General features: G+C 38.1%; 1 protein-coding gene across 8 annotated transcripts in view; it reads right to left on the bottom strand.

Annotated features, from left to right (window-relative positions):
* The window catches only part of KIAA0825 (KIAA0825 ortholog), a 467,160-nt gene that overhangs the window by 255,731 nt on the left and 189,984 nt on the right, over positions 1 to 21,445 (bottom strand). For all 8 annotated transcript variants that reach the window (XM_077139139.1, XM_077139135.1, XM_077139134.1 and 5 more), the window contains one exon: positions 14,828 to 14,967. In XM_077139139.1, the coding sequence (XP_076995254.1) occupies positions 14,828 to 14,967 (140 nt within the window). The remainder of the gene's footprint in view (positions 1 to 14,827; positions 14,968 to 21,445) is intronic.

Genomic DNA, 21,445 nt, shown 5'->3' with positions numbered 1-21,445 from the left:
CAGCTAGCAAACTAGAACATATATGTACCTTGTCTTGTACCAACAGCATCTGAAACAGTGCTACATGTTTGGTGGGTATCCTTTTTTATTTTGGGGTACCATATATATATACCATAAAATTTGCCATTTTAGCCATATTTTAAGTGTACCATTCAGTGGTATTAAATACATTCACAATGTTGTGTACCATCACCACCATCCATTAGCAGTACTGTTTCATCATCTCAAACAAGGAACTCTGTTCTCATTAAAAAATAACTCCCCATTCCTCCCTCCCCTGGTTCCCGGTAACCTCTAATCTACTTTCAGTTTCTGTGAATCTGTTTATTCAAGATATTTCATATAAGTAGAAATCACACAATATTTGTCCTTTTTTGTCTGGCTTGTTTCACTTAGCATAATGTTTCCAGGTTCATCTATTTAACTAGTGTTTTACTATTAAAGAAGGAAGGGAGGAAGGAGGGAAGGAAGGAAGGAAATAGATCTCTGGAATATTTTTTGTTGTTTTTGTCCATTTAGAAATTTTTTTTAATGATACTTTATCTTCTAGACATAACATACAATTTTTTTTTAGATTGATCCTCATATCCACTGTATCCTTTCTTCACATACGTCTTTGAAGCCCTCCTGTCTTTTAACTTCCTTATGGCCACACTCTCCTGGTTTCAGGGTGTATTTTGGGCTTATCTTTTCTGGTAGCTCTTGCTATGACATCATCTAGAACTGGGGTTGGCAAATTTTTTCTGTCAAGCGACCACGTGGTAAAGATTTTAGGTTTTGAGAACCTTCTGGTCTGTCTCTACTCTGCTGTTACAGCATGAAAGCATCCGTAGACAATATGCAAATGAACAAGCAAGGCTGTGTTCCAATAAAACTGTAATTACAAAACAGGTGAGCGCATAGGGGTGGGGGGCACTTGGCCCACGGTGTCCCCCAGAACCTTGGCTTTGTTCTTCCAGACCCACTGCTTTAGATCTGACTTAGCAGTTTGGCTCAAAGATCCTTTTATGCAGAGAGTTCCAAATTCTCCATCTCTACCTGAGTTCTTTCATGCTCCTTGCTGTGTTTCCTATTTCTGTCTAGGACACCACCATTGTCTGCTCATCCAGGTTCATTCTCTGAGTTAAGTATAATAAAATACATTTTATGTATTCATGACCTCCTCCCACTTCCCATAATAAACCAAATGAAAATTTTTTTTTCATTATTTTCTTCTTTGTCAGTAACACTGTTAAAATACAATTTAGGTTTTCTTTATTTCTTCCTTTAATAAAAGCACTCCTCAGAATATACATTAAATCTAAACTCCTATGGCTGCCTTTTAAAGTCCTCTATAACCTTATAAATTACATAGCCAGCTTTACTATTTGCTATTCCTGCCCTCTCTCCCTTCCCCCAATATTCCAAGATAATTTCTACTTCAAATCTCACCCATCTTTTAAGAAGGCCTGTCTGGAGAGTGATTCTCACAGGATTCCAGATGTTTCTAAGGTTTGTGCCCTAGATACCTGGTGAGAAACAACTACCTCTGCCAGGTGTTTATCCACAGAACAACCTTAGCCTTTGAATTTCCTGTAAGTTTGGGATATTCTTGGTGTGCTCTAATTCATTCTGATATTCCCCTACTCTTTTCAAGAAGACTCAGCTATACTTTTTTTAATTTTCCCTTCTCCTCCATATGTAGGCCTAGCCTTTTCCTTTTTCTTTCTCTCTGATTTCTGGACTATACATTTATTTATTTAATATAAAATCCTCCAGTTTTGTCTTATGGGGACTTCAATAGTGAAAGAGAAAAAATCAGTGAATTCTACAACTGCCAAAAGCAACCATTATTCAAATAAATGTTACCCACCTTTGCCTCCCTGAATCTGTAATTTTCACAGATATTTTCCTATCAGACCACCATCTAAGCTTAGGTCTTGACTCTCTCATTGTCGTCCCTTTTAATTCTTGGTCTCTCCCACTCCTCATTTTTCCCCACTAAGGAGGAGGAGTGACTGAGCTGTGGATTTTGGGGAGGATGCAGGGATGGTTAAGCCCCCTACTTTTAGGTCTGCCTGCCTGCAGGGGGTTGCAGTCTTACCTGCTGTGCTCTACAGGATAAGTCTTTCAGGCCAGGTTCTGCCACTGCAGGGGGAGCTGAGTTTCAGCTTTGCTGGTGATTTGGAGGTGATAGTAGTGGGGTGGGATTAACGGGTTGCTGAGGGATAGGGAAATGAGCGTAATTCCGGAGAGCAGTGCTGGCGAGCCACTTATTGAAAGTTATATCCTCTGACCCAGGTTTTGCTGTAAATGAAGCTGCTACTTTGAATCCCATCTGCCTTCTTTATCTATCGAATGTGTAGTACATTCCATTAACAAATACAAGATTTAGAAATAGATTGTCTTTTTGGTAAGGTGAAGGGCCCTTTCACTACAGATGTTATTTCCAACTCTTTCTGAGAATTGAGCTTGTTAGTGCTTCAGGTGCCATCAGAGATGAACTCAACCACCAGCCCACAAGAGACTAGGTTTTATTGCTATCAAAGCTTTACGCATTCAGGGACACTACCACCTTACTCTTTAAACAAGACTGTTGTCAGTGACAAGCTCCTGCTGTGCCGCTCACCTGATTTGGTAGCACTGTCGTGGAAGTGTGCGCCATGCACTCAGGAGCACTGAACTGACCGGACTCTCATGAGCATCGAGCTCGTTATTGAAGGGAAAAGGCTGGAAGACTCACTTCAGACAGATGTATCAGATAGTGCAAGCATAGAAGATGGAACACACAAGACAAGGACTCAACACCTAAAATATGAGGCCCATAAATGAATACCTGGGAAGAGGGGGTGTGGTAGCACATGAAAATTTTCTTAAGGAAGCACTACATTTGAATGCGACAGCCTAGTTTACTACGAAAAATAACAAAAAAAAATTTATGACACCTCTGATTTGAAAATTATGTTCATAATCTTACAGTTTGTTGTAAAAATAGGTAATCAACAGATATGAACCCTGATATTTATTCACAAGCTTTCAATTATTCCTATAATGACTATTAATTTTTTTCCTCAAATCATTCCTATTTCGGCAAATTCTGAAATTTTGAAAAGGAAGTCTCATAAAATGAACCTTAAAAATACATTAAAAAATGCACTCTTTTTTGGGATCTTTCCCATTTTTTCTCAGGAATCATTCTCTTGCTTTCAATTTATGTTCCAAAATGTACATAAATTAAAGTTAGCACTTACAACTTATTTTGTGATATTTTCTTCAGTACCCAAATAAACACTAAGCATCAGATTTCTACATTTTTCTACAGGGATATATATGATAATGGTGGAAAGGAAGCAAATATTTATTGAATATCCACAATGGCTTAAGTACTCAGCTAAGTGCTTTACATACATCATCTCATTTATCTTGATCCTCACAGAAATCCTCTGAAGTGGATCTTATTTCCATTTTTTTCTTTAACAAGTGAAGAAACCAAATTTTAAAAAGGCTGGCATTTAATGAATAAAGGAGAAAAGTACTTTTTGAATCATCAGGAAAATAACTACATTCAATAGAATAGAAATTTATAATTGGGCAATTAGTTCTAATTCCTTGACAACTGATAATCTGTACATGGCATGCACAGGTAATTTTCTGTGTTTAAAGATTATTTTCTATATCTGTAGAGCTATAGATGTAGATAGGTCAAAATTTTTTGAAACACAGGTTTGGCTAATATAAATCTGTATCTACCAGGGTTCTTCCACAGGAGATGTAGCTTTTTATAATGCAAGATTTCCTTAAGTGTTCAGGGTATGTAAATGGGCAACACGTATGTTCTGCAAATGCTGGCTTCAGCAATATTAAGCACGTCTTTTTTCTTTTTTGCATGGGTAGGCACTGGGAATCGAACTCGAACTCGGGTCTCTGGCACAGCAGGTGAGAACTCTGCCACTGAGCCACCATTGCCTGCCCTAAACCTTGTTTTATGCAAAATTTCTCTGAGCCTGCCATTATGTAAGACTCTTCAAGAAGTGAGTTTAATATATAGTGTTTCCAAACATTTTTGACCATGAAACTCTTTCTTAGCATTGCATCTAACAGGACGATTAGTCTATGAAACCAAATTTAGGAATCCAGGCTCTAATGTTTGCAAATAAACTTTTTTTTTGTACTTTTGTTTTGTTTTATTTTTGTTTTTGTTGTTAATTTTAATTTTTGCAAGTAGACTCTTAAATTAACTTCATGAAGCAAGGTAGAAGCACAAAAATGCTATTCTGCATAAGGAGATTATCAATTGGAAGAGAAATGCCTGCTAATCAAAGTTAGGTTTAATTTTAATTCCACTGAGTCACTTGCGGAGGGAAGAGGGATTTGCCATGGCAGTAGCTACTGGCAAGAATAACAAAGCACGGCAATAACAGGTCGTTAAAAACCTGTTAACTCCTAAAGCCACAGATCTATATCAAATTCTACCTGATTAAGAAACATAATGAGAACACATGGCTGGCAGACAAATGCAAGGAGGTCAATAAATAAATATTTTTCAATAAATATTTGTTGAGAATGAATGAATGAAAAGTTCTCTAGCAGCTAGGACAACGGTGGTCTAGCTTCTTTTTGAACTCTTTCCGTGGTGGGACACCCACTACCTCTCAAAATAGCCCATCTTTCTGCTGGACAACTCAAGTTATCAAACTGTTGGGCCTTTAAAAAATATATAGAGGGTGGTGCGACGGTGGCTCAGTAGCAGAATTCTCGCCTGCCATCCTGGAGACCTGGGTTCGATTCCCGGAGCCTGCCCATGCAAGAAAAAAAAAATATATATATATAATCAGAACACTATTATCATAAAAGACTACAGAAATCTAGGCCAGTCCTTTAGTGGATAAGGAAAAGAAGCACAGAGTTGTGAATGACTTTCTTGTTATATTCAGGTTTACTGACTGACAAGACCCACTGATGGCCCAAATCCATCCCCTTCTAACTTAGTCCTAAGGCTCTTCATTGCAGAATTGGGTGGTGTTAGTTTTTTTCAAATATGAAGACTTAAAATATTTGAAGATAATTTCCTGCCTCCTCTAGTCTTTTCTTCTCCAAGTTAGACATATCCAGTTTATTTAACCAAAGTACTGCATGTCATGGTTTCTATTTGATGTCTTGGTTGCTTTCCTCTGTTTTTACTCTTAAATGGGCAATATCCCTTTAGAAAGAAAGTACCAAGAGAAAATCATGAGACTGCAGACAAGGTCTGATGACTACCAAGCCAAAGTGGACTAATTGCTCCGAATTCTGCAACTGGCAGCTCTAGGTAGTAAGACAGAAGTTTTAAGCTCTGGCTGTGTGCTCCCCCAAAATTGCAAAGTCCCTAGATGCCCATATAATGTGGAACTGCGTTAAAGCTATTTCAGAGGGAAATTCCTTCCATAGACGGATGCCAAACCGATCTGACCAGTGGGAATGTCTGGGAGAGAAGTTAAAAGTGCCTTACTAGAGCTATATGCAGGCCTCCTCTGTAAGTGAACACATTGTAGAGAAGTGATAAAGGCACTATGGGAGGCTGGGTGCCACACAATATTCTAGTACAGGGATCAGCAAACTATAACCCAGGGGACAAATCCAGTCTGTTTTTATATAGCCCTCAAGCAAAGAATGGCTTTACATTTTGAAATGGATGAAAAAATTAAATGTTTATCATATTTTGTAACACATGAAAGTTTTATGAAGTTCTAATTTCTGTGTACATAAATTAAGGTCATTGGAACACAGTCACGCCTCTCCATTTGTGTATTGTCTGTGGCTACTTTCATACTACATGGCAGAGTTCAGTGGTTGTGGCAAAGACTGTGTGTTCTACAAAGTCTAAAATATTTACTATCTGGCCCTCTATAGAAAAAGTTTACTAGTCCCTGTTCTAAAATATTGGAAGAATAAATATGGTTCAAATTTATAATACTACAGAAGGGCATCTTCCATACTTCCAAATCGCTTCTATATAAAAGTAGGTGTCAGCTCTACAAAGTGGCCTTCCCTTTTACTGTCTTATCACCCAATATGTCTATCTCTATCACTCATTCTGCTTTATAGAAATACTTCATGGTCTTATTTGTAGCTGAACTTATCTAATTTGTATACTATTTACTTGCCTAAGGTCTGTCCTCCCCTCCTCCCCCTAGCAATCAATCCCCCAAAACAAAAGCTTTATGAAAACAATTTGGCATGTCATATTCACCATGTTGAATGGATAACTTATTTATAATATGAAGTAACTGAATATTTTCAGACACTAAGTCATAAAAATATTTTTTCTTATTTCTAAGAAGAATCATCTCCTCAAAGTCTTATGTTTTCCTTTTCGAATTCATTAACAGTATACTTTCAAGAAATAATGACTTTTCTGTTTTCTAACAAGCACCACTTAAAACATCAAGTGCACAATTCACTCAATTTCTCTGTCTGAGTTTTCTCATTTGTAAAATGGTCCTAGTAATCAAAAGGCTATAAATGAGATAATATGTTAAATCACTTTGAGTTGCTTGGGGAAAAGATGCTACATAAATTCAAGATTATGACTTGTAATGGCTAATCATTTTACATGCTAACTCTAGAAGTTCATTAACTATTAACAAAGACACATGCTCCATCGTTATTTAGACATTTCTACATGCCATAAAGATATAGAATATAAAATATTTCAGCCATTATTAAGCCATATGAGATTTGATTCTGGGTAGGTGAAGCATCAGAGTAAAATCCATACTGCCAACCTCCTAAGCTGTATGCAAAGGTTCTCAAAGAGCATTATAATAGAGTATCTTAGAGCATTTATTTGGTCAATGTCTTAGTTTGCTGGGGCTGCTGTAACAAATACCACAGACTGGTTGTCGTCAACAACAGGAATTTATTTCCTCACAGATTTGGAGGCTTGAAGTCCAAAATTAAGGCATAGGCAATCATGCTTTCTCTGAAGTCTGTCATGTACTGGGGATGACTTGCTGGCATAACCCAATCTCTACTTTTGCCACATGGCCATATATCTCCTTGTCTCTCTTTGTGTCTCCTACTCATTGTATCCAAATTCCCTCTGCTTAGAAGAATTCTAGTCATATTGCATTAAGGCCCAGACTGATTCAATTTGGCCTTACCTTAACTAGTAACATCTTCAAAGATCCCTTTTACAAAAGGATCCCTATCCACAGGGCCAAGGGTTAAGACTTGAACATGTCTCTGTGGGGGACACGATTTAATCCACAATAGCCCAGTTCTCACCTTCACATGCATGAAGGCTGCCTACTTCTCAGTTACTGAGAGACAGTGGGCGAGACCCCATTGCTTAGAGGGCCCATGAGTAATCAGAGACAAAAAATGCATTGGGCATATTTTTCCAAATACTCCACTAAAAAAAGGAAAAGATTCTAACAAATGAAGTAACAAATACTAAGTGCCAACCAATGTACCAGGTGCTTTATGTCCATTTACTCTTTTAAATCTCAAAATAAACACACAAGATCAGTATTAATATTCATTTAGACACTGAAGCTTAGAGCAGTCACAAAGCTAATGAATGAAAAGAAGAAGCATTGTCAAGGAAATATAATGTCTCCATTCATTCATTCAACACATACTTTTTGAACACATCCTATGTGCTCTGTACAAGTCTGAAGTGGCTTGAATCAGGTTAGGCCCGGGGGGAACAACAGTGAGCTCCCTCTGCCCTCTTATAACCAGCAGTGTATAGACATCAAGTACAAAATTATGTCAATTAAGATTTCACTTAAAATTGTGACATAAATACAAAAGGAAGTACAGTGAGACCTTAGCTAGTCAAAGAAGACCAGAGATGACTTCCTAGGAAGTAGTATTTAAGCCAAAAGATAACTCAGGAGTTGCCAGAAAATGGAGGGGAAGAAGGTTCCAGGCCAAAAAAATATTTCAAAGGCCCTGAAGCAGAAAGGAACTTGGCATATGAGTGAAATGAAAGGTCATTAGTGTTGAGGCTGCTTTTTCCTCAAGACACTCACTCTTGCAGGGCCATGGCTGTTAGAAATACACAAATATCACATGCAACCTAGATTAGAGTATGGGTGACTCTCTGTTGAGCTTGCTAAGCTGGAGGAGAGCAGGACAAGATGAAATGGACCAACTGGCCATAGCCAGAGCATGGAGGGCAATGCTGGTGTCTCAAGGATTAGAGTCCTTGCCCTAGTAGCAGGGGGCAGCCAGGACCGGTTTTTAGCATTGGACTGACATAATCAGGTCTGTTATTTTAGTAAGATCAAGTTTGCTGACATGTGTGAGCTTCCTGATAAAGCGGTTTTAAAATAATCTTAAGTAAATTATATCTCTTTATAAATCTAGAATACTTTACGGAGACAGGCCACATATTCAAATTTTTTTGCAATCTATAAGAACAACCACCTTGTTCTACATCCTTGAGACTCAAAAAAAGTGGTCCAGGGACAAGCAGCATTAGTAAAAAGAATCACCTAGGAGCTTGTCAGAAATGTAGAATCTCATGCCCCATCCCAGACTACTGAATCGGAATTGATAGTTTTTACAAGAGCCTCAGGTGATTTGTTTGTACTTTAAAATCAAGAAGCCTTGCTCTGCTGATGTCCATAAATACCAACATCACCCCATTTGCATGGGGACTCAGAATATCCTAGATGAGAACTGATTCCGGGATTGTAATAATTCCTTGAGTTCCATTAGCACCTCTAGGGTATCAATCATCATTCTGAGATATAATCTTTGGTTGGAAAGAAGTAGTGCAAAAATATACAAATATGTTCTTATTGTTCCTGGTAAAAACAGGACACAAAACCAGAAAAGAAAAAAAAAATTGAAAAAATCAGGTACTGTAGTACAGATATTGTCACTAGCACCAGCAGTTGGTGACATCAACCTTAGGTGCTAAGTATATCAAGAGGGAGTGGCCAGCTCCTTGAAGACAGTCACAAAATGGTACTTTGGTCATATGAATAAATTGAAACCAATCACGTACACAATCCAAATACCACACACTCAACAAAACTTCAAGTTTTTGCTATAATAGGCCTTTCATTACCCCCAAATTCAGGAAAATATTAACTATAAGATAAGAGAATTTGAATGGATTCACTCATATCAAGTCATTGCTTACAACCCTTGAGCCAGACTTTTTTCTAAATCTTTTTTTGATTCTCCTTAGGCACTTTGTTATAAGGTTGAAAAGTACAACATGTGCTACCAAATTATACATCATTAAAGTTTCTGGTAACTTCCATGAATTGTAGAACACTGCAATTTGGTAAAATTCTTTTGTTCTGCCTGGACACTTTGTAGCATGTGGGTGAAAGCACAGTTTCTGGAAGCCATCTGTATGGGATCAAATCCTATTTTGTCCCTTACAAAGCGCGTGATCTTGGACAAGTTACTTAATTTCTCTGTGCCTCAGTTTCCTCATCTGTAAAATGGAGATGATAATTGCACCACTCACACAAAAGATCTCATGAGGATTCATTGGATGAAAGCATTTAAAGCCCTTAGAAATCATGTCTGGAACATGCTAAACATTATATACTTGCTAGTTTGTTGTTGTTATATTATAACTGGATATTACCAGAAGCCAAGGAATTTCACTGTGAATCATTCTTGGAGCAAAGGGCGAAGGAAAGAATGTTAGTTACACTTCATTCAAAGATCACTAGCAGGAAAAGGCCACCCACTAACAGTTGGTAAATTGCCAAATATTTGTTCCTTTGATGCCACAGGTAAGAAACCAGTATGGCCATGTGGCCTCGGCAAGGTAATTACCAAAAAAAACAGTTGCCCTGGTTTTTAAAGCCAATAACCCAAAGTAATGTTCTACAATTTGAACATGTTCTATAAACATTTGTACTTGAGAGTTTTTTCCCTTCAGATTTAAGATGGCCTAACTTAAAATGCAATCAACAGACATTACCTTTTCATGCCAACTGCACTGTACCCAAAAATGTTATCAACTACCTAACATGTGAAATCCATTTTTTAAATCAAGTTTCAGTAATGTAATCATTCCCTCAAATATTTTTATATTTTTAAAGAGGAAGAATTCTTATCCATGGCAAAAACACAAGTACACTTCCTAGAAGCTTGTAACCTATGAAGTGTATATTATAAATTAAAAATTTACCATTCATTTACTTATTTAAGTTTGCTATTTTCTGACCCTCAGTGAAGTTGCATCCCAGATAGCTCTTTGCTCCTCTAGTTCTTTAAAAAATGAATGATGAGGGCAGGCCGCGGTGGCTCAGCGGGCAAAGTGCTTGCCTGCTATGCCGGAGGACCTCGGTTCGATTCCCGGCCCCAGCCCATGTAACAAAAACGGAGAAACAGAATACAATAAAAACAAGAAAATGTTTAAAAAAAAAAAAAAAAAAAAAAAAAAAAAATGAATGATGAATCTGATGAATCATTTTCACAAGCGAAACCAAAAGCCACAGACCTTATACTCACTATGAGATAAACTCCATACGTTTTAGTCTTTACAGTCTTTATGCCTGTGCTTAACAGAGTTCAATAATTGCTTACAGATTGAAGAGAAACTTATTTTAAAATGTGTATAATAAAATAATTCTGGGCCAATTTAGCACAAAGTCAAATTTTATCAATTAGACCAAGAAGACATTTATTTATAAAGAAAAACTCTCCTATAAAAGCTGATAATTACATTGCTTGAAACACCTAATTGAACATAATTTCTTGTAAAATTTTGCTTTCCTAAACATATGATCAAGTTTCTAAATTATCTAATGACTTGCTGAAATACCGAGACTTTTAATCAAACCAAAAGAAAGTCTCTGAGAAAAATCTTACACATTTATTTTAGGTACATAATAATTTCCATCTTTGTATAGTTAATAAAAATACATGAGTATATGTTTGTAACCTAAAGTGACAACAATACTACTGGAGCCTAATAGATTGGTCAGTCAGTTGACTAATATGCCCTGTCAGTTCATCCTTACAGTAATTGAGGTGGTTAGTAAAATTCAATACAAGACAAGCACCTGACAGCCTCCGTAAAAGATGATGGGTATTTAAGTAGGTTAGGTAAATTATACTTCTTCACTCCATAAGAACCACAACTGAAAGCAATACAACACGGTACCCTTGATAGCTGTTAAGTGTCACAAAAACAACATCATGTTACACATATCAGTAGGTGGATGCAATATTTTAAGCAAATATGGGATTCATTTACAGGAAAACATGGTTAAATATTCATAACTGCAATTGTTCTTCCTGTGCTTAGTGACTATATTAGTATAGTCAAAAGGTTTGATCTCAATTGATTTTCCAGACTGTTCTACATAACTCTTCCAGTAGGAGACCATTTGGGGACCAGACCTGTAAGTTTTAATGATTATATTGGAATAACTCTCCCAGCGTTGTCAAATTCTATCCATGTTGTGTAGTCACCTAATCTAAAAGCTCAAACATAACATCTAAAACACTTCATATATTACACCCTAGCCGATCACTGATTGGCCCATCATATTTACTGGACTTTTTTTTTAATTAAAAAAATTTTTTTAAATACCAAAAAACACCAAACAAACACAAACATTCTTAACTTTTGATCATTCTGTTCTACATATATAATCAGTAATTTACAATACCATCACCTAGTTGCATATTCATCATCATGATCATTTCTTGGAAATGATTTATTCAGAGAAAGAAATAAAAAGAAAACAGAAAAAAATTCATACGTACCATACCCCCCACCCCTCCCCCTCACCTATCACCAGCATTTCGATCTAAATTTATTTTAACATTTGTTACCCCTATTATTCATCTTTATTCGATATGTTTTACTCATTTGTTGATAAGGTAGATAAAAGGAGCATCAGACACAAGGTTTTCACAATCACACAGTCACATTGTGAAAGCTGTATCATTATACAATCATCATCAAGAAACAGGGCTACTGGAACACAGCTCTACATTTTCAGGCAGTTCCCTCCAAACTCTCCATTACATCTTGAATAACAAGGTGATAGCTACTTAATGCGTAAGAATAACCTTCAGGATAACCTCTCGACTCTGTTCGGAATCTCACAGCCATAAAACTTTGTCTGATTTCACTCTTCCCCCTTTTGGTTGAGAAGGTTTTCTCAATCCCTTGATGCTGAGTCTCAGCTCATTCCAGGATTTCTGTCCCATGTGGCCAGGAAGGTCCACACCCCTGGGAGTCATGTCCCTTGTAGACAGGGGGAGGGTGGTGAGTTTGCTTGTTGTGTTGGCTGGACAGAGAGGCCACATCTGAGCAACAAAAGAGGCTCTCTTGGGGGTGACTCTTAGGCCTAATTTTAAGTAGGCTTGACCTATCCTTTGTGGGGTTAAGTTTCATATGAACAAACCCCAAGACTGGGGGCTCAGCCTATAGCTTTGGTTGTCTGCGCTGCTTGTGAGAATATCAAGAATTCAACTTGGGGAAGTTGAATTTTCCCCCTTTCTCACCATTCCCTGAAGGGGACTTTGCAAAAACTTTTTTATTCACTGTTCAAATCACTCTGGGATTTATTGGGGCATCGCTCTGGACAAACCAACAAAATCTCATGTCCTACTCAAGGTTCCATGTACTTATGGTGTTCAATTAAGCTGTCTACATAAGCTATATTAGGAAATGCACTAGTCAAAATATAAATTTTGTAAAAATTACTAAAGCAAAAATAAACATTTTTGCTTTAGTCTCACACATAAGGTAGAATTTTAAAATATTAATTACCATCTATTTTCAGCACCCTGCAGTAATGGCATTCCTTTGTTCTTCCTCATGCAAAAACATTTTTAAAATTTGTACATTTTTTACTGGACTTTTTATAAGCACTGCGCTAGCTTGAGAAGGAATATACAAATTTACAATACAGCCCTCTACCTAACTGGAATGGCCGAGTTAAGTGCATGTGCATCAGAGTGTTCTGGGTCATCCAACCTGAGGGTGGACAGGTAACAGCTCAGCCCAACAACACCACCCCACTGCAAGATTTAACATTGCATGAGTACCTGTACTGTAAGTCCAGGGGACAGAATGCTCTGGTTGGGTTCAGAATCCAGGATATGAGTTGTGTGTGCCTATGAGCAAGTAAATTTCTCTTAAACTCTGAATTCTTATTTGTAACATGAAGATAAGTATAGAATATACTTTATAGGGTTATGATAAGAATCAAAGAATATGATGAGGGTAAAGTGATTAACACATTGTTTAATATGTTTACACCGAAAGTTGATTATCTGAGGAAGTAGTTTCCCTAGGGCCAGTTTTTCTTTTAGGAGAATGGAGTTACAGCCTTAAACTGAAGGGATTGCTTTCAGGTGAAATTAGTGAAATGTGAAGTCCAGTTCTGTTTGGGGGTTAAGGAATGAAGTGAGATACAGGGTTTGGGAGAGGGGTAATCTCTGCAATTCTGCTTGGAATACAGTGTGGCTACAGCACTCTGAGGCCTGAAGGAGCTGTAGTGACCTTTGATATCGTATGTTTGCATGCTTTTGAGAGCACCAGGAGAGAGCAACACTCTCACCAGGCACTTAATGGTGAGGCACCTCCCCTAAGTGACTTCTGGAAAGCAAACACCTAGTTGGACGTTTGGAAAAATATGGGCAATTGGTTATGAACAGATTTGAGAAATAAAAGAATTTGGACAATAGAATACCATGAACCTCATCTGTATACCTACAGCCTGGTAGGGGCTGGTGACATCTGCCTCATTCATATACAAATATAATAACAATTTAAGGCAGTGTATACTAAGTGCTTATAAGTAGCCAAGATAACAGACAGTATGTGCTTCCAGGAGAGGAAGAGGTCAGTGTGAGCTAGAATGTTCAAAGACCTGGAATATCAACCGGTCCTTGCAGACTGATAGAAGCTGTGTTGTCCACTGCGAGGCCTTTCTAGCAGGAGGAACTGGTGAGCCAAGGTGTGGAGGAGGCGTCTGTGCGGAGGCTTGGAGAATATCAGCCAGAATGGGGGGAGGGGTGGTGGTGCAAGGGAATAGTGGGGTTTGTGACAGGCTGGAAGAATTATTTGGGGTCATATTTGAATGGCTGAAGGACCTGGATTTGGTTTTGCAAGTGATGGGGAACTAGACAAAAAACGATTTTGATTCAGGAAACCTATAGTGAAGCTAGTGATTGGTAAGATTAATCCGGCATCATGTGTGGTATGGAACAGAAAGAGAAAAATACCTGAGGGTATTTGGGAACAGCGGGAGAGGGAGAGGGGTGGGGTATATTAGAAGTGGACGACATTACTTACCATTTTCTAAAATAGCATTTACAGGGGAAAAATCTAAGTCTCATTAAGAGAAGCATGTTCTTTTATTATTCCTCAATTTCCATTCATAATTTTCTCCTGATTACTTCTCCATGTCCCAGTGGTTATGGCTGTGAGACAGTTTGCTTGTTTATAGGATGCATGAGCACTCATTATGATCCACTGAAATTTCTGGTGTTGCTTTAATTGCAATCTCTCTCTCTCTCTCTTTTAGGTCTGATTCAGACTTCCACTTGAAAATATAACTGCTTTCCTATGCTTTACTTAGCATTTCAAACCCTTACTCTTGATACATTTCTATATAATGTAGCTGTGATAGAACAGTATCACGTAAAAATATTGTTTTCCCTCATTCAGAATCCCTGAAAAAAATTCTTTCAAATAGGTTGATGAAATGATTCAATATTTTTCCTACTGCTAAAACCATTGACTGTTGAAACATGCATTCATTTACGTCCTTCTGCCGACACTGGAGTAGAAAAAAAATTCCTTTCAACTCTAGCAATGACTGGGTTTCTCAAGGACGTTCTTATAACTACAGACACTCACTTGAGCTCTTCAGCAAGATTCTCAGTAAGAGACCATCGTGATGCAGCAGGGTTTCCAGAAGCAGGTTCCAATTACAGCATGGCTGGGATAAGAGCAGTTTCAATTGACCCTCTGCTGTCAGTTCTCCAGCTGATGGAGTCCTTTAAAAATGCAAGATAAAGATGGAGTAATGAAGTTAATTTATCTATGAAATTAATAGCCTTAAAGTACAGATGTAATGCTAACTCCCTTAAATGTCAATTCCTCCCAGATTACTCTGAAAATGCTTTCATGCTTGCTTACTTTAGGGTTGCTCAGGGAAGGAATTATATTTAATCTCAACCAGCTAAAAGCAAATTAACATTTGGTAGCCTGCCAAATTTAAAACTGATACAAAATAACCATGCCTATATCTCCTGGAACTATGTCTGTTTTTGTTTCATGGAGCAAAGAAAAATAACTCATGTATTTATTTTGAATGCATTCATTTATGCATTCACCAAATACATCATGAGTCCCTACTATGTGCTATTAACTCCTTTCATTATTCATGGAAAGAGGTTACAACGGGTTTTGGCTACTTTGCAAGTTTCCATGTATTCTGATTGCTGATAAAACTAAAGGAATTCCAAGCTTGTCAAGGGTCAACCATAATCTAATTACTTAGAATGTAAAGTCTTAAATCAACATGTAATTATCAGAACTGCTGCTAACAGTCATACTGCTGCCTCCTTGGGTAATCATTTCATCAAAGAGGAATAATTCCAAGGCAAATAAGCTTCCACTTATGAAATTCTCATCAGGGCTGAACAGGAAATCAAAATTGGGTCCCCCACATTACCACTTTCATTTACCAGTGAATTAGCAGGAGATAAGCAGGTAAAGTAGAGGTTGAAAAGTGATAACATTATTCATTCTTTTCCCCTCTAAATCTCAAACTTTAGATTGGCTAAGGGGCACAACATGGGAAATCAGTTTACAAAAAAAAAAAAGGCAGGAAATGCTCAAATTCAATCTGGTTGTGGACAAAAGGATTATGGGAAGGGAAGGTGTACATGCATAATGTGCAGACATCTAAACAAGGTAGAGGTGTCAGCCAGTGATCACATGCTGCAGAGTAGAAAAGAGCAGTGCAGAGGTATTGTTGAGAGACAATTTGCGGCATTACATTATCAGATGAAGTTTACTGAGTGGTGAGTCATCTAGTTAACATAGTCTAGACTTGGGGTTTTCAAAGCTTGTAACAGCAACATCAGCAACACCTGAGAATCTGTTAAAAATGCAAATTCTTGGGCCTTATCCCAGAATACTGAATCAGGAATTCTGGGAATAGGCTCCAGAAACCTGCGTTTTAACAAACTGTCTGGGATATTCGGTTGCACGCTGAAGTCTGAGAATCACTGTTGTAGGCAGTGCTTTATGGAGCCCAAGCATTAGGGTTAGGACCAAGTGGCATCATCTTTCCTGGCTCTGTGTCTGTGCCCAGGCAGGCCCACCCTTGGCTACCACCCGTGCAGTGGCTTCCCTGTAATCCTAACCACCCTTCAAATTCCAGCAAAAATCTCACTTTCTCCACAAAATCTTCAAATTCCTCTCCACTGTCGTCTTTCTCACTGAATTAAAGCATTTTAGCACCCTATTACAATTTCATCACTTGAGGGTTTTTTCTGTCCATTCAGACTTGAACCTTGTAAGGACGCTTGTTTTACACCCCTACAGCTCCTACCAGTGAATTAAGTGCATTTGAGGACTAAACAAAAGTTAGCTGATTTATTGATCTGCTCATAAATGGGTAAGCAAGCTCTAAAAATAACAAAAAAGGATGCTTTTCCAGAAGGCTGATGTATAAGCAAAAGCAAGAGAATTTGATGATATGAAATGAAGAAGTTTTAAAGCCCTGCACTTTGGCTTGGTTTGGGGTTGGGACCATCTCACAACCATAAGATGAACAATCCTTCAGTCTATGCTTGAACTTTGGACCACTTGAGGCTTCTCACATGAAACTCTAACAGAACTCAAAATAGAGAACTCCTCGGTCAGTCAGGGGGCAGTGATAGCTGGGGGAATTGGAGTGAATTGTGAACTGGAGAGAGGGTAGCTACCAAACTCTCAGTCCTGGGGAATCAAGTCTGCCAGTTCTGGGCGTCCCAAGAGTTCTGAATTACTTTGAGTATTTCTGATTGGTCTGGATCTGGAAGTATTTCCAAACTTGATGCCAAAGGAAGAACCCACTGGGTTACCCCTTTGGGCTGGAAACTGAAGGAGATCCCCACGATGGGTCAGCCCTATTTCCATCCTAAACCCCGACTGCTTACTCCTATGCTTCTAGAAGCTCTCTCCGGGTTCTCTTTGGTGGTAAGTTGTATATTAATTTTCATTTGGTTTTTAAACATATTCTATCTTTATATTGTGCTAGAGTTGAATGCCTGTTTAAGGACAGACATAAGGACCTAAAAGATCCAGTTTGGCTGGAGGGTTGAAAGCAAGGGGTGTCTTTGAGAGTAAGTTTGAAGGAGACAGAAGCCACATTACTGAGGCCCTTATTAACCAAGGTGGGGATTTTGGACAAGTTGAAGAGTTTAAGGCAGGGGAGCATCCTGATCTAGCTGCAGTGGGAGAATGGCTTGGAGGGGGCTAGTGTTTTTGATCAGCACTTCAGACATGTAACAAAACAAAATTAATATTTCTTCTAGTCTCCAGTGTTTTGGAGCAGTGAGAAGGAAAAATCTGAGATGGTGGAATGATAGTACACAACAAAATCTGGGCTCTGTTCTGTAACTTCTTGTTGAAGTGTGCTTTGAAAATTGCTTTTTCTTTTTTTTGCTTTGTATATATGTTATATTTTACAATAAAAATGTTTAAAAAAACAAAATAATTTGAATGCCATTTCATACCTGGTTATAAATAAAACCCTTCGTTTAGCAGATGGGAAGCTGTTTGTTGAAATGTACCTCAATTCTTGGATCTTTCAACTAACCACAGATTTTGAAATGTACAGTAGAATGATTCACTATGAGGAAAAATAAAAGACTACAAACATTCCTCAATCACCAAGCTCCAAGTCATAAATGCATTGAGGAGTCTGTGTTGGACATATGGAGAAGCATATGCTCCCCTTATCCCCTGAGCTGGCGGAGCTGTGAAAGTGATATTAGCCTCATGAAAAATGACAGAAAGGGAATTTATACATATATACATGTTTCAAATATGTACATGTTGAATTCTGCTATAATATAAAGAAGAGAATGAAAATCTATAAAGCTGAGAGAACTTGTAAACCTGGCATTGGAAGATAAGATGAATTTATGGCGGGTTGTTATTAGACTTATGTTCTAATAATAAGTGCTATATTTTGGGGGCATGAATTTGTCTAAAGAATTTTAAAATCTAAGCAGTAAGAGGCAATACAATAATGGGGTTCAATCATTATCAATTTATGAATCTGTTAAATTATTTTTATAGAATTATCACACAAAATATTGGCTTTTTTGGGTGTGTTTACTTCATGACAATTAATCAAGTAGTTCACTTGTAATATCTGCAATTTTTGGTATGTATGTACACTTTAGTGGAAAATAAAAAATATCTTAGCTATATGAGCACACACCAGCCTGACTGCCAGTTACCTGTTGTGAATGAAGTTCAGAGCAAGAGCAGGCTCTGCAGTTGGTTCAGGCTATATTAGCAACTTTACTGCTCAGACCACGTGACCACAGGATGCAGTGATCCCACCATATACATATCATGCAGAAGCTGCCAGAGTAATAGGACATTGGAATGGATTCTGAAAGGCACAGCTTGGGAAGGAGAGCCAGGGGTGTTGGGCACTGTCCCTCAATATGTGTATTTACTTTGAACCAACAGCCATTAGAGGGTACTGTGTCCCCAACAGATAAACCACATGGGCTTGGGACCCAAGAGGTGGGAGGAGGAGTGGTCCCACTCATATTTTCCCTAATGACCTACTCGGGGAATTTGTGTTTTCCATCACCTAACTCTAGGCTCTGTGAGAGTGTAGGTCCATTTCCACAGGGGGTGGAGGGATGCACACCTCCGCAGAGGACATCTTAAGGATTCCACTAAACCTAAGTTAAAGATGTCACCTGTTCATTTTGGTGGCACTCTCCCCATGCCGGTAGTCTAGCAGGGAAAGAAAGGAGTTTCAAATTGGAAGGAGTAATTCACCCTGATTATGAGCCAGGGTTGCTGCTGCATTACAGGAGCAGGGATGAGTATGTCTAGAACTCAGGGGATTCACTAGGGTATTTCTTAGTGTTCCCATGGCTGGTGATACATATGAGCATGACCTCACAAACCACAGTCTTACCAGATTCAAAGTAACTGGGGGTTCATCCCCTTGGGGATAAAGGTCTCAGTGACTCCACGAGACAAGCAACATAGATCAGCAGAAGTGCTGGCCGAAGGTGAGGGGCCTCAGCTAGAAGAGGTGGTAGAGGAAGGTCATGGTGAACAGTTTGCATACTCAGGAATAACTGCAGCAGGGACTACTCTAGCTTGTCCCTCCAAACCCACTGTAAGACTTTATTATTTTTTTTAAGAAACTGTGACCAGCCATTACCTTGAAGAATCAATGACAAGACTCAGGGAATTTAATGTGGGAAATGAGACAATCTCAGTGGAGTAAGGAGTAGACCACAGCAGATGTTGTTCATACCTCCACATCCTCTTTCCTTTACCATTCAGTTCATACTGGCCTTACTTCAGACTGTCAGAACCTATATTAGTCTGCCTGCCAGTAGGACAGGCTGGAAATACTAGGGAATTAACACCCCCAGATCAGCTCTCAACCAATGACTGATGAGAACTGGCATGAAAACACCTTTGACATCATTGCTCTTTAGGTGGGATAACTCTGAGATATTATTTTACTCTGGTTCCCAGAGACTTTAAGTTCTAGTCATCCTTGTGGTAATAGACTTGATAACACAACCTGTATTTGCTAGCTTCCTTTCCTTGTCTCACTTTCCCAACCTTCACTTACAAAATAGCATAATTTCACTTGAATCCTTATTTAGGGTCTGTTCCTTGGGGAATTCCAAATTAAGACATGCATGAAGACATTTAGCATACATCTCATTCCTCGGTTCAGGAAAGTTGAGAAACTAATCCAAGGTTTTGGCTAATAAGTTTGGCTTGTAGACTTTGACTACAGGTCCCTCTTACTTCAAAATCTTTGCTCTTTCCACTACTTCATGTTCCTTCTCATTTAACCTGATTGACATATGGGGGTAAGTTGTATTTTCCAGCATTGAGGATGTTTGGTTGTATTCAACCTCCTGATTGAGGATCTTATGTTTTTGACCCAAAATCAAGTTTGTGGTCTCAGGGCTGAGTCCCAAATTGGAGTCAGCTTACTCAAGGTATCTGGGGACTGATTTCTACCAGATGATTCCTGGTATGGATTACTAGGCCAAATTTATACCAGAGATCATAAGTTACATTATGACATAACTAAAGGCAAAGACATAACTAAAGAGAAACTAGGGTAAAATCCTTAAGTGGGAAATAGAAAGCAGGGCAGAAGGCTCTATATTACTATACTACTACCTGTCTTTCCAAAACTGATCCTGCAAGATATTTCTATGAAAAGAAGTCATTGAAAAATATTTAAAGCAATTTCTGTTGTCTGTCTCCAAGAAGACAACCTTAGTACCTCAAACAAAAATTTAAGGAAAGAAACCCAAAATATGTTCTTCATCACTCAACCAAAAGTATGTGAATATTGTGTGGTTATATCATTGAAAATATATTGTAGTGTAGTGGGTAAAGCCAAATCTCCATAGTCTTTATAACTAAAGATGAGTCAATAAACAGAAGTTTGACAAGGTTGATGGGCACATTTCTTTATAGAATTTGCCTTGATTTTTAATAACTTTGTTCAGTGAAGTAGGTGGAAACTTTTAAAAAGTCTCATTTTTTTCAGGGTTGTATTGACACTACCTGATGTACAAATTAGAGGGTAAACATTCAACCTATGAGGACCTGTGCTTACTGTGTTTTTTTAAAGCAAATTAACCTTTTCACTTGGGATGACCCAATTTCCAAAAAAACATCCAATAGCATTAGCACCAAAAATTCGTGTCCCTAGTTCCACACTTTAATGCTATGCAAGTTAGCATATCCCACTTCTAAAAAATATATAAAAGCTAATTTTATTTTTTTTAATAATATTACATTTCAGTTACTGGTTCTGGGTTCTCTTACCACTGAATCACTCAGCCCTACCTTTTGAGAAGCTGAAGTTATTGCTTTGGAGACTGTGACTATTATTGTTTCCTGTCTGAAAGAGATTACTTGTTAAAGGAAGTTCAAGAAAGTTCTTCCCTAGCATCATACTTCTGATAAAGGCATAGGTGCAATGAGAACGCAGTTGAATATTCTTTCCTTTTTATCACACTTGTTGTAGGTCATGTTAACATGCTTAAATAATCGACAAACTCTGGCATTTTCTGAAACACATACCTCGTTACTGACATGACAGTTATAAATGATGGCTTAGTAAGCACTTATGGGCTAAGGTCCATAAAGGCAGGTTGGATCATTTAATCCTCATGACTGCCATGAGAGTATCAGAAGTTAAGGGAGGAAGGTATTTTGAGATGAAAGAAGTAGACCATG

The sequence above is a fragment of the Tamandua tetradactyla genome, chromosome 21, assembly GCF_023851605.1.
Source record: "Tamandua tetradactyla isolate mTamTet1 chromosome 21, mTamTet1.pri, whole genome shotgun sequence".
NCBI classification, from domain to species: domain Eukaryota; kingdom Metazoa; phylum Chordata; class Mammalia; order Pilosa; family Myrmecophagidae; genus Tamandua; species Tamandua tetradactyla.
This window is presented reverse-complemented; position numbering and strand designations above follow the sequence as displayed.